This window comes from Oncorhynchus masou, chromosome 13, assembly GCF_036934945.1.
Source record: "Oncorhynchus masou masou isolate Uvic2021 chromosome 13, UVic_Omas_1.1, whole genome shotgun sequence".
Lineage (NCBI taxonomy): Eukaryota > Metazoa > Chordata > Actinopteri > Salmoniformes > Salmonidae > Oncorhynchus > Oncorhynchus masou.
Genome location: NC_088224.1, coordinates 93,947,914 through 93,961,522, shown reverse-complemented (window position 1 = coordinate 93,961,522; position 13,609 = coordinate 93,947,914). Strand labels below are relative to the sequence as shown.

The 13,609-nt window shown below is 46.4% G+C and overlaps 1 protein-coding gene across 1 annotated transcript in view; it reads right to left on the bottom strand.

The window, feature by feature from the left end:
- fndc3a (fibronectin type III domain containing 3A) overlaps window positions 1-13,609 on the bottom strand; it is a 138,992-nt gene that overhangs the window by 26,450 nt on the left and 98,933 nt on the right. The window contains 7 exon segments of the mRNA XM_064985412.1: window positions 471-683; window positions 1,948-2,086; window positions 3,578-3,791; window positions 7,908-8,057; window positions 8,226-8,339; window positions 9,012-9,205; window positions 10,615-10,720. Of these exon segments, the coding sequence (XP_064841484.1) occupies window positions 471-683; window positions 1,948-2,086; window positions 3,578-3,791; window positions 7,908-8,057; window positions 8,226-8,339; window positions 9,012-9,205; window positions 10,615-10,720 (1,130 nt within the window).

Here is a 13,609-nt window from a genome sequence, read left to right as displayed (position 1 = left end):
CCTCTGTCTGCAGCTGGTACTAATGATACTGTAGGGTTTTACCAGGCTATACCAACCTGCCTCTCTTGTCCTCCGTCTACAGCTGGTACTAATGATACTGTAGGGTTTTACCAGGCTATACCAACCTGCCTCTCTTGTCCTCAGTCTGCAGCTGGTACTAATGATACTGTAGGGTTTTACCAGGCTATACCAACCTGCCTCTCTTGTCCTCCGTCTACAGCTGGTACTAATGATACTATAGGGTTTTACCAGGCTATACCAACCTGCCTCTCTTGTCCTCAGTCTACAGCTGGTACTAATGATACTGTAGGGTTTTACCAGGCTATACCAACCTGCCTCTCTTGTCCTCAGTCTACAGCTGGTACTAATGATACTATAGGGTTTTACCAGGCTATACCAACCTGCCTCTCTTGTCCTCCGTCTACAGCTGGTACTAATGATACTGTAGGGTTTTACCAGGCTATACCAACCTGCCTCTCTTGTCCTCAGTCTGCAGCTGGTACTGGAGGGCGTCTGAGGGCGTGGCCTTGGCCGGTCCGTCACCCCACTTCAGCCTGAGGGTCTGGTGGCTGAACGCAGTACACTCTAGCCGGGGGGGCTGGGGAGGGAGAGGCTTGGTCTTCAACTTAAAGGTGTGGCTAAACGGACCTGCTCCTAGGTTGTTCAGAGCCTGGATACGAATCCTACAGAGAGAGGAGAGGAAGATGTAGGGAGGAGCCAGAGAGATGGTTGAGAGGTGTGTATGAGGCAGAGTGTCTCTGTGCCTGCTGTAGTGTGTGGTGGTGTGTGGTGTGTGTGTGCACCTGGTGTAGTGGTGTGTGGTGTGTGTGTACACCCGGTGTAGTGTGTGGTGGTGTGTGGTGTGTGTGTGTGCACCCGGTGTAGTGTGTGGTGGTGTGTGGTGTGTGTGTGCACCTGGTGTTGTGTGTGGTGGTGTGTGGTGTGTGTGTGCACCCGGTGTAGTGTGTGGTGGTGTGTGTGTGCACCTGGTGTAGTGTGTGGTGGTGTGTGTGTGCACCTGGTGTAGTGTGTGGTGGTGTGTGTGTGCACCTGGTGTAGTGTGTGGTGGTGTGTGTGTGCACCTGGTGTAGTGTGTGGTGGTGTGTGGTGTGTGTGTGCACCTGGTGTAGTGTGTGGTGGTGTGTGTGTGCACCTGGTGTAGTGTGTGGTGGTGTGTGTGCGCACCTGGTGTAGTGTGTGGTGGTGTGTGTGCGCACCTGGTGTAGTGTGTGGTGGTGTGTGTGCGCACCTGGTGTAGTGTGTGGTGGTGTGTGGTGTGTGTGTGCACCTGGTGTAGTGTGTGGTGGTGTGTGTGTGCACCTGGTGTAGTGTGTGGTGGTGTGTGTGTGCACCTGGTGTGGTGTGTGGTGTGTGTGTGCACATGGTGTAGTGTGTGGTGGTGTGTGTGTGCACATGGTGTAGTGTGTGGTGGTGTGTGTGCGCACCTGGTGTAGTGTGTGGTGGTGTGTGGTGTGTGTGTGCACCTGGTGGTGTGTGGTGTGTGTGTACACCCGGTGTAGTGTGTGTGTGTACCTGTAGCTGGTGTAGTGTGTGTGTGTGGTGTCTACCTGTAGCTGGTGTAGTGTGTGTGTGTGTGTGTGTGTGTGTGTGTGTGTGTGTGTGTGTGTGTGTGTGTGGGTACCTGTAGCTGGTGTAGTGTGTGTGTGTACCTGTAGCTGGTGTAGTATGTGTGTGTATGTGTGTACCTGTAGCTGGTGTAGTATGTGTGTGTATGTGTGTACCTGTAGCTGGTGTAGTGTGTACCTGTAGCTGGTGTAGTGTGTGGGTGTGTGTGTGTGTACCTGTAGCTGGTGTAGTGTGTACCTGTAGCTGGTGTAGTGTGTGTGTGTGTGTACCTGTAGCTGGTGTAGTGTGTGTGTGTGTACCTGTAGCTGGTGTAGTGTGTAGTGTGTGTGTGTGTGTGTGTGTGTGTGTGTGTGTGTGTACCTGTAGCTGGTGTCCGGTTGCAGATGCTGAATGATATACTTGGTGACTGGTCCGACAGAGATGGACTGTCTCTCTCCCAGGTCTATGAGGTAGGAGGAGATCTCAGCCCCGTGGTCACATGGCGGCTCCCAACCAACAGCTACAATAACAACATGAATTAGAATATTATATGGTGCTTCTCAATCCCATTTCAATTCAATTAACTGTTTCCCAGTTACTTTGGGAACGTCTGCAACAACACACGGATTCATTTTTATTAAACCCTTATTTGAACAGCTAAATTTACTGAGAACGCGTTCTCATTTATAACAACGACCTGGGGAATAGTTACAGGGGAGAGGAATGAACCAATCGAATGCTGAGGATGATTAGGTGACCGTGATGGTATGAGGGACAGCTTGGGAATTTAGTCAGGACACCAGGGTTAACACCCCTCCTCTTACGATAAGTGCCATGGGATCTTCAGTGACCAGACACACAGGGCAATGTCCCCAATCACTGCCCTGGGGCATTGGGATATATATATAGATATATATTGGGATATATATTGGGAATGGGACGCAAGCGTAGGATTGATCACCCTGTCGCTGGCCGCCTTTGGGGAGGGTGTATAGTGTGAAAGGCCGAAACACCCTAGGAACCAAAGGTACACTACTGACGATGCGCTCCCCAAATTTCACCACGTTCACTGTTTATTAACTCTTGGAAGTGCTTGCACAACGGATAGTAACATCTCATCCTGTGTTCTTGGAATCTGAATTATATATATATATACACACAGAACCAGTCAAACGTTTGGACACACCTACTCATTCAATGGTTGTTCTTTATTTTTACTATTTCCTACATTGTAGAATAATACTGAAGACATCACAACTATGAAATAACACATACAGTGGGGGCAAAAAAGTATTTAGTCAGCCACCAATTGTGCAAGTTCTCCCACTTAAAAAGATGAGAGAGGCCTGTAAATTTCATCATAGTTAGACTTCAACTATGACAGACAAAATGAGAAAAAAAATCCAGAAAATCACATCGTAGGATTTTTAATGAATTTATTTGCAAATTATGGAGGAAAATAAGTAGACTGACCTTCACGTCTTAAAGTAATGATGGAATGTAATTTCTCTTTGCTTATTTGAGCTGTTCTTGCCATAATATGGACCAATTATCTTCTGTATACCTCTCCTATCTTTTCACAACACAACTGATTCGCTCAAACGCATTAAGAAGGAAAGATATTCCACAAATGAACTTTTAACCAGGCACACCTGTTAATTGAAATGCATTCCAGGTGACTACCTCATGAAGCTGGTTGAGAGAATGCCAAGCTTGTGCAAAGCTGTCATCAAGGCAAAGGGTGGCTACTTTGAAGAATCTCAAATATAAAATATATGTTGATTTAGTTTAACACTTTTTTTTTAGTTACAACATGATTCCATATGCGTTATTTCATAGTTTTGATGTCTTCACTATTATTCTACAATGTATAAAATAGCAAAAATAAAGAGAAACCCTTGAATGAGTAGGAGTCTAAACTTTTGACTGGTACTGTGTATATATATATTGGCCCCAATGAGGCCTTACAACATTCAACAAGACAAACAAAACAATGACAAACCAAACTGACCTAGACAAGTAGAGGGTGAGTAGAGAGGAGGCGTGGGGGGTCCATCTTCCTCCTCTTCCTCCTCCTCCTCTTCCTCCTGGTCTGTGGAGGTGTGGTATCCCCGTAGCTCCGCCTCTTTGAGGGCATGGACACTGCTAACGGCCGCAGGTACAGAAGGAGGAGTTTGACAGAGGACAGCCTCACTGAACAGACCTACGCCAGCCACGTTCACAGCCTGGGGAAAGGGGAGAGATTTGATATGTTACAGAAGAAACACAGGTTCTTAATGCCGTGACACAAGGAGTCCGTCTTCACTGCCAGAATGTGACAACAGGACTTTGTCAGTTTCCTATTTTTTCCCTGGATTTGGGTTGATGTAATCGGAAGATACTAGCTACATTATATATACAAAAGTATGTGGACACCCCTTCAAATAACTGGATTTGGCCATTTCAGCCACATCTGTTGCTGACAGGTGTATAAACTCGAGTACACAGCCATGCAATCTCCATAGACAAACATTGGCAGTAGAATGGCTTTACTGAAGAGCTCAGTGACTTTCAACGTGGCACCGTCATAGGATACCACCTTTCCAACTAGTCACATTTCTGCCCTGCTAGAGCTTCCCCGGTTAACTGTAAGTGCTGTTATTGTGAAGTGGAAATATCTCGGAGCAACAATGGCTCAGCTGCAAAGTGGTAGACCACACAAGCTCAGAACGAGAAAACAGAGTGCTGAAGTTTGTTAAAATCATCTGTCCTCGGTTGCAACATTCCCTTCCGAGTTCCAAACTGCCTCTGGAAGCAACATCAGCACAAGAACTGTTGATTGGGAGCTTCATGAAATGGGTTTCCATGGCCGAGCAACAGCACACAAGCCTGAGATCACCATGCGCAATGCCGAGCGTCGACTGGAGTGGTGTAAAGCTCAACGCCATTGGACTCTGGAGCAGTGGAAACGTGTTCTCTGGAGTGATGAATCACACTTCACCATCTGGCAGTCCGACGGAAGAATCTGGGTTTGGAGGATGGCAGAAGAACGTTATTTGCCCCAATGCATAGTGCCAACTGTAAAGTTTGGTGGATGAGATCCAGTGAAGGGAAATCTTAACGCTACAGCATACAATGACATTCTATACGACTCTGTGCTTCCAACATTGTGGCAACAGTCTGGGGAATAACCTTCCCTGTTTCAGCATGACAATGCCCCCCACCGTGCACAAAGCGAGGCCCATACAGAAATGGTTTGTCGAGATCGGTATTTGAAGAACCTTACTAGCCTGCACAGAGCCCTGACCTGAACCCCATCGAACACCTTTAGGATGAATTGGAACGCTGACTGCGAGCCAGGCCTAATCGCCCAACATCAGTGCCCAAGCTCACTAATGCTCTTGTGGCTGAATGGAAGCAAGTCCCCTGCAGCAATGTTCCAACATCTAGTGGAAAGCCTTCCCAGAGGAGTGGAGGCTGTTATAGCAGCAATGTTCCAACGTCTAGTGGAAAGCCTTCCCAGAAGAGTGGAGGCTGTTATAGCAGCAATGTTCCAACATCTAGTGGAAAGCCTTCCCAGAAGAGTGGAGGCTGTTATAGCAGCAATGTTCCAACATCTAGTGGAAAGCCTTCCCAGAAGAGTGGAGGCTGTTATAGCAGCAATGTTCCAACATCTAGTGGAAAGCCTTCCCAGAAGAGTGGAGGCTGTTATAGCAGCAATGTTCCAACATCTAGTGGAAAGCCTTCCCAGAAGAGTGGAGGCTGTTATAGCAGCAATGTTCCAACATCTAGTAGAAAGCCTTCCCAGAAGAGTGGAGGCTGTTATAGCAGCAATGTTCCAACATCTAGTGGAAAGCCTTCCCAGAAGAGTGGAGGCTGTTATAGCAGCAATGTTCCAACATCTAGTGGAAAGCCTTCCCAGAAGAGTGGAGGCTGTTATAGCAGCAATGTTCCAACATCTAGTGGAAAGCCTTCCCAGAAGAGTGGAGGCTGTTATAGCAGCAATGTTCCAACATCTAGTGGAAAGCCTTCCCAGAAGAGTGGAGGCTGTTATAGCAGCAATGTTCCAACATCTAGTGAAAAGCCTTCCCAGAAGAGTGGAGGCTGTTATAGCAGCAATGTTCCAACATCTAGTGGGAAGCCTTCCCAGAAGAGTGGAGGCTGTTATAGCAGCAATGTTCCAACATCTAGTGGAAAGCCTTCCCAGAAGAGTGGAGGCTGTTATAGCAGCAATGTTCCAACATCTAGTGGGAAGCCTTCCCAGAAGAGTGGAGGCTGTTATAGCAGCAATGTTCCAACATCTAGTGGAAAGCCTTCCCAGAAGGGCGGAGGCTGTAAGAGCAGCAAAGGGGGGGGCAACTCTATATTAATGACCCTGATTTTGTAATGAGATGTGTGACCAGCAGGTGTCAACATAGCTTTGGTCACATAGTGTATCTGTGTCTAAGGTGTTGTCTATCCTTAGCAGCTTGGGAACCAAATGTATAGTTGTAATGACCACTCCTGACCACTAGGTGGTAGTGACACCAGTTTCCAGCTCTGCCTCCAACTCCTCACTGTGTGGTGCCTACTGTAGATCAGGGGTCCCCAATCACATTTAGCAAAGGAACAATTTTATCTTGAGCGGAAGGTCAGGGGGCCTGAACATGGTAATAAATAATTTGGAAACTGCAAATTGACCGCAACAAACCCAAACAAATATAGTATTTGGGGAGGCAGGGTAGCCTAGTGGTTAATAAGTGCTTTAATAAAATATTCACACTCCTTAACCGATTCCACCTTTGTTGTGTTACCGCCTGAATATAAAATGGATTCAATCAAGATGATCAACAACCAATTTGACAGAGTTTTGTATAATTTCATAAAGAAAAATTGGCAAATATTATACAATCCAGGTGTGGAAAGCTCTTCGAGATATACCCAGAAAGACTCACAGCTGTAATCGCTTCCAAAGATGATTTTAACATGTATTGACTCAGGGGTGTGAATACTTATCTAATCAAGATAAGTAACACTTTAAAAAAACTAACTTTTTTTTTACATTTAAAACAGAGATCAGCCCGTAAATGGAGGCAGCTGAAGTCTGAATCCCATGGGGGTGGAAGACAGTCAACTGACAGACCTGTTGGAGAATGCTTTGCGTGTTAGCTGGTTAGATGGCCGAGCTACAAACCTAGCTCGCTACCTTGAACAGCAATAACAGAAACAACTAACCGCTACAACATGGCATCAATACAACACCAGATGACCCTGGTGTAGAGGAGATATCTTTAATACAACACCAGAACTCTGCGCACACTACTCTGCGCACACTACTCTGCGCACACTACTCTGCGCACACTACTCTGCGCACACTACTCTGCGCACACTACTCTGCGCACACTACTCATTGAGAAAGACACTAAGTATGTTTGATTGCTCCTGTAGGTAGCGTTGAGTAGCGCAGTCAGCTGGACCTGGGACAAAATCTCCCCTATATTTAGTTCTATAGCTCGTTCTATAGCTCGTTCTGTAGCTCGTTCTGTAGCTCGTTCTGTAGCTCGTTCTGTAGCTTGTTCTGTAGCTCTATAGTTTGTTCTGTAGCTCTATAGCTTGTTCTCCAGCTTGTTCTGTAGCTCTATAGCTTGTTCTATAGCTTGTTCTATAGCTTGTTCTGTAGCTTGTTCTGTAGCTTGTTCTATAGCTCGTTCTGTAGCTTGTTCTATAGCTCGTTCTGTAGCTCTATAGCTCGTTCTGTAGCTCTATAGCTCGTTCTGTAGCTCTATAGCTCGTTCTGTAGCTCTATAGCTCGTTCTGTAGCTCTATAGCTCGTTCTGTAGCTCTATAGCTCGTTCTGTAGCTCTATAGCCCGTTCTGTAGCTCTATAGCTCGTTCTGTAGCTCGTTCTGTAGCTCTATAGCTCGTTCTGTAGCTCTATAGCTCGTTCTGTAGCTCTATAGCTCGTTCTCCATCGTCTTTTAAAATAGTTAATCAACGTGTTTTCAGCACTTTAATTTCCCTGACTGATCAAAACTCATTTTCACATCTCTCTCTCTCTCTCATCTCTCTCTCTCTCTCATCTCTCTCTCTCTCATCTCTCTCTCTCTCATCTCTCTCTCTCTCATCTCTATCTCTCTCATCTCTCTCTCTCTCATCTCTCTCATCTCTCTCTCTCTCTGTCGTCTCTCCGCAGCAGAAATATGGTCAGCAATATGCTTGAAACATCAAATCGCAATAAAATCTCAGTATCAAAATAATATAGTTTTGTGCGGGCAGCACTACTTGTGACAGAGAGATAGTACCGGGTAACCTTTCTGTACTGCTGTCTGGACTCAAATGTAGATAGAAAGTAGGACGTTATAGTAACAGAAATCTGGACTCACCTGAACCCGGCAGAAGTAGTTGGTGGCAGGCAGCAGTCCCTTGACCTCGTGGGTGAGGCTGGTACCGCTGAAACATACCTGCATGGTGCCCTCCGCCGCCCCCCACTCCACGCGGTACTCTGAGACGACCCCCCCGTTACATGCTGGAGCCTGGAGAGGGAGACAACAGGGGAGCTGTGGTGAGAGACTGTTAAACACGATGGGATCCATTGACTGATTGGTTCAACACAGACAAAGCGGCCATTTTGATCTATCAGGATGATTCATGTTGTAGTACAAAACCACGTAGAACAGAAGTCACAGGTGTTGTGTGCCTACCTCCCAGCTGACCACAGCCACAGTAGGGGACTTGCAGGTGATGTGAGGGGCCTTACAGGGCTCTGGAGCCCCGGGGCCCATGGTCACCTCACAATGCTCTGACAGGGGTCCGTACTAACACACACACACAACCAAAATACACATACTCATTAGACGGTGACAGTCAAACACTTTCTTTGGTGACACAACTTATTTTATTTTTTATTTTACCTTTATTTAACCAGGCAAGTCAGTTAAGAACAAATTCTTATTTTCAATGACGGCCTAGGAACAGTGGGGTAAATGCCTGTTCAGGGGCAGAACGACAGATTTGTACCTTGTCAGCTCGGCGGTTTGCAACTTACAACCTTCTGGTTATTAGTCCAACACTCTAACCACTAGGCTACCCTGCCGCCTCTACACTCTAACCACTAGGCTGCCCTGCCGCCTCTACACTCTAACCACTAGGCTACCCTGCCGCCTCTACACTCTAACCACTAGGCTACCCTGCCGCCTCTACACTCTAACCACTAGGCTACCCTGCCGCCCCTACACTCTAACCACTAGGCTACCCTGCCGCCCCTACACTCTAACCACTAGGCTACCCTGCCGCCCCCAACTTACAGGAAATCGAGGAAATACGGAGGAGATATTCAGAGACTAAATTCACCTTTTTTTGTTCAAGTTCCTGAAACGTATTTCGTCAAACCTACACACTGACCAAGACTGTCGTGTATCGTTCATGAACCAACCGAGCTGAGTTCAGTTTTCCCAGCATTCATGGGATAAAACAAGTCGTCGTCTCACCCCAGCCTTGTTGGCGGCCCGGAGGCGGAAGCTGTACGTCCGTCCCGGCAGCAGACTACCCACGGTGCAGTCGACCTCCGAACCTTGGTACACCTCCCTGACCTCCTCTTGACCTGTTGACCCCTGAGGACCAGCGCCACACACCTCCACACTATAGACCGACACCGGGCTGCCACCGCCCACACACGGCGGCCCTGGGAGAGACACACGTTTAGTTTATTTCATTTTTATTTCATTTTTCACATTCCAGATTATGCTCATTACGATGATACATTTCTAAAATAGCAGCACATATAATTACAATGATCAACAACAAAATTAGCATTGGCCACTCTGGCTTCAGATAACAGACAGCTTGACAACAGACAGCTTGACAACAGACAGCTTGACAACAGACAGCTTGACAACAGACAGCATGACAACAGACAGCATGACAACAGACAGCATGACAACAGACAGCATGACAACAGACAGCATGACAACAGACAGCTTGACAACAGACAGCTTGACAACAGACAGCTTGACAACAGACAGCTTGACAACAGACTGCCTTCAGGTAGCAGACAGCTTGACAACAGACTGCATGACAACAGACTGCATGACAACAGACTGCATGACAACAGACAGCATGACAACAGACAGCATGACAACAGACAGCATGACAACAGACAGCATGACAACAGACTGCCTTCAGGTAGCAGACAGCTTGACAACAGACAGCTTGACAACAGACAGCATGACAACAGACAGCATGACAACAGACAGCATGACAACAGACAGCATGACAACAGACAGCATGACAACAGACAGCATGACAACAGACAGCATGACAACAGACTGCCTTCAGGTAGCAGACAGCATGACAACAGACAGCATGACAACAGACAGCATGACAACAGACAGCATGACAACAGACAGCATGACAACAGACAGCTTGGCAACAGACAGCTTGACAACAGACAGCTTGACAACAGACAGCTTGACAACAGACAGCTTGACAACAGACTCCCCCAACACAATGTGTCTGCTAAAATAGCATATATAATATTAAAGCCAGTTATTCCCTGGGACCAAAAGATAATAAAATATGCCCACAAAAAGTGGTTGTAGTGCAGGTTGGCATGGTGACAGAGTGACGGTTAAGGTTGGCATGGTGACAGAGGGGTGGTAGTGTAGGTTGGCATGGTGACACAGGGATGGTAGTGTAGGACATAGGGGTGGTAGTGTAGGACAGGGGGGTGGTAGTGTAGGTTGGCGTGGTGACAGAGGGGTGGTAGTGTAGGTTGGCATGGTGACAGAGGGGTGGTAGTGTAGGTTGGCATGGTGACAGAGGGGTGGGAGTGTAGGTTGGCATGGTGACAGAAGAGGGGGGGGAGTGTAGGTTGGCATGGTGAAAGAGGGGTGGGAGTGTAGGTCGGCATGGTGACAGAGGGGTGGTAGTGTAGGTCGGCGTGGTGACAGAGGGGTGGTAGTGTAGGTCGGCATGGTGACAGAGGGGTGGTAGTGTAGGTCGGCGTGGTGACAGAGGGGTGGTAGTGTAGGTTGGCATGGTGACAGAGGGGTGGGAGTGTAGTTCGGCAGGGGGGATGGCAGAGTGACTCACCCCAACGTAGCTGCACCTCTCTGGCCTTGGGCTTGCCCACCACGCGGGGCGGCTGGCACTGCCCTGGGGGCACCGCGGGAGTCTGGACCTGCAGAGTCTCTGACAGCTGGAACATAACAAAATGTTGATGAGAAAACACCACCACAACTAGAAGACAACATTCTACTTGGATAGAAGACCCCTCCATCTGAATATACAGTTAGGACAGCCTTTCTCTCTGCCTTACAAACCCATTTCTATATAAATTATACAACTGATGAAAAACAATAGGTGAATACAGTATCCATTGACAATTTTAAACTACACTGCATATGACTGCCACGTTGATCTGCTGTGTCAGTAACAGTAACAGTTAAATCTCCATTTCTGTGACAGCCACCCAACATGTGAATGTTCTGTCACGTTATCCTGCAACCCCCCCCGCGCCAAAAATAAAACATTTAACCACAACAAAAGCTTGGCATCGTGAGTCATGTTTCTCGGAGTCTCTCTAAGCCGCCATGAATAAGAGCCATTAAAGCGAGATCATCATACAACAGCTGATCTGGCTAATTAACAATTAGCACAGGTTTCTACACCATGCGACCAAGGCTAACTGATTACAGCGCGCAGTCTGGTACGTACATATGACATGCATTCAAAATGGCACCCTATTCCCTATGTAGTGCGCTACTTTAGACCAGGGCTGGCACCCAATTCCATATATAGTGCACTACTTTAGGACCAGGGCTGGCACCCTATTCCATATATAGTGCACTACTTTAGGACCAGGACTGGCACCCTATTCCATACGTAGTGCACTACTTTAGGACCAGGAATGGCACCCTATTCCCTATATAGTGCACTACTTTTTAACCAGCGCAATAGGGGCTAAAACAGAGTCCTAAGTAGTCCACTAAATAGGGAATGGAGTCGTGAAGAAGATCATTAGTAACCTCCACATGAAGAAATCAGATGAACGACAATCTCGTATTAGAGACGGGCCAGAAATAGCATGGATACCACTGGAACACTACTGCTAGAACCATTCATCATTATGAAGCAGAGGAACTGATGACACAGCTGAGAGAGAGAGACATGGAAATAGAACGCTAGAGAGAGAGACATGGAAATAGAATGCTAGAGAGAGAGAGACATGGAAATAGAAGGCTAGAGAGAGAGACATGGAAATAGAACACAAGAGAGAGAGACATGGAAATAGAACGCTAGAGAGAGACATGGAAATAGAACGCTAGAGAGAGACATGGAAATAGAACGCTAGAGAGAGACATGGAAATAGAACGCTAGAGAGAGACATGGAAATAGAACGCTAGAGAGAGAGAGACATGGAAATAGAACACTAGAGAGAGAGATACATGGAAATAGAACACTAGAGAGAGAGAGACATGGAAATAGAACACTAGAGAGAGACATGGAAATAGAACGCTAGAGAGAGAGACATGGAAATAGAACGCTAGAGAGAGAAACATGGAAATTGAATGCTAGAGAGACATGGAAATAGAACACTACAGAGAGAGAGAGATACATGGAAATAGAACGCTAGAGAGAGACATGGAAATAGAACGCTAGAGAGAGAGAGACATGGAAATAGAACACTAGAGAGAGAGATACATGGAAATAGAACACTAGAGAGAGAGAGAGACATGGAAATAGAACACTAGAGAGAGACATGGAAATAGAACGCTAGAGAGAGAGACATGGAAATAGAATGCTAGAGAGAGACATGGAAATAGAAGGCTAGAGAGAGAGAGACATGGAAATAGAACACGAGAGAGAGACATGGAAATAGAACGCTAGAGAGAGAGACATGGAAATAGAACGCTAGAGAGAGAGAGACATGGAAATAGAACGCTAGAGAGAGAGACATGGAAATAGAACACTAGAGAGAGAGAGACATGGAAATAGAACACTAGAGACATGGAAATAGAACGCTAGAGAGAGACGTGGAAATAGAACGCTAGAGAGAGAGAGAGACATGGAAATAGAACACTAGAGAGAGACATGGAAATAGAACGCTAGAGAGAGAGAGACATGGAAATAGAACGCTAGAGAGAGAGAGACATGGAAATAGAACGCTAGAGAGAGAGACATGGAAATTGAACGCTAGAGAGAGACACATGGAAATTGAATGCTAGAGAGAGACATGGAAATTGAATGCTAGAGAGAGACATGGAAATAGAACACTACAGAGAGAGAGAGAGACATGGAAATAGAACGCTAGAGAGAGAGACATGGAAATAGAACGCTAGAGAGAGAGACATGGAAATAGAACACTAGAGAGAGGGAGACATGGAAATAGAACACTAGAGAGAGAGAGACATGGAAATAGAACACTAGAGAGAGACATGGAAATGAAACGCTAGAGAGAGAGACATGGAAATAGAACACTAGAGAGAGAGACATGGAAATAGAACACTAGAGAGAGAGACATGGAAATAGAACACTAGAGAGAGAGAGACATGGAAATAGAACACTAGAGAGACATGGAAATAGAACGCTAGAGAGAGACGTGGAAATAGAACGCTAGAGAGAGAGAGAGACATGGAAATAGAACACTAGAGAGAGACATGGAAATAGAACGCTAGAGAGAGAGAGACATGGAAATAGAACGCTAGAGAGAGAGAGACATGGAAATTGAACGCTAGAGAGAGAGAGACATGGAAATAGAACACTAGAGAGAGAGAGACATGGAAATAGAACACTAGAGAGAGACATGGAAATGAAACGCTAGAGAGAGAGACATGGAAATAGAACACTAGAGAGAGAGAGACATGGAAATTGAACGCTAGAGAGAGAGAGACATGGAAATTGAACGCTAGAGAGAGAGACATGGAAATTGAATGCTAAAGTGAGAGAGAGAGACATGGAAATAGAACGCTAGAGAGAGAGAGAGACATGGAAATTGAACGCTAGAGAGAGAGACATGGAAATTGAATGCTAAAGAGAGAGAGAGAGAGACATGGAAATAGAACGCTAGAGAGAGAGAGACATGGAA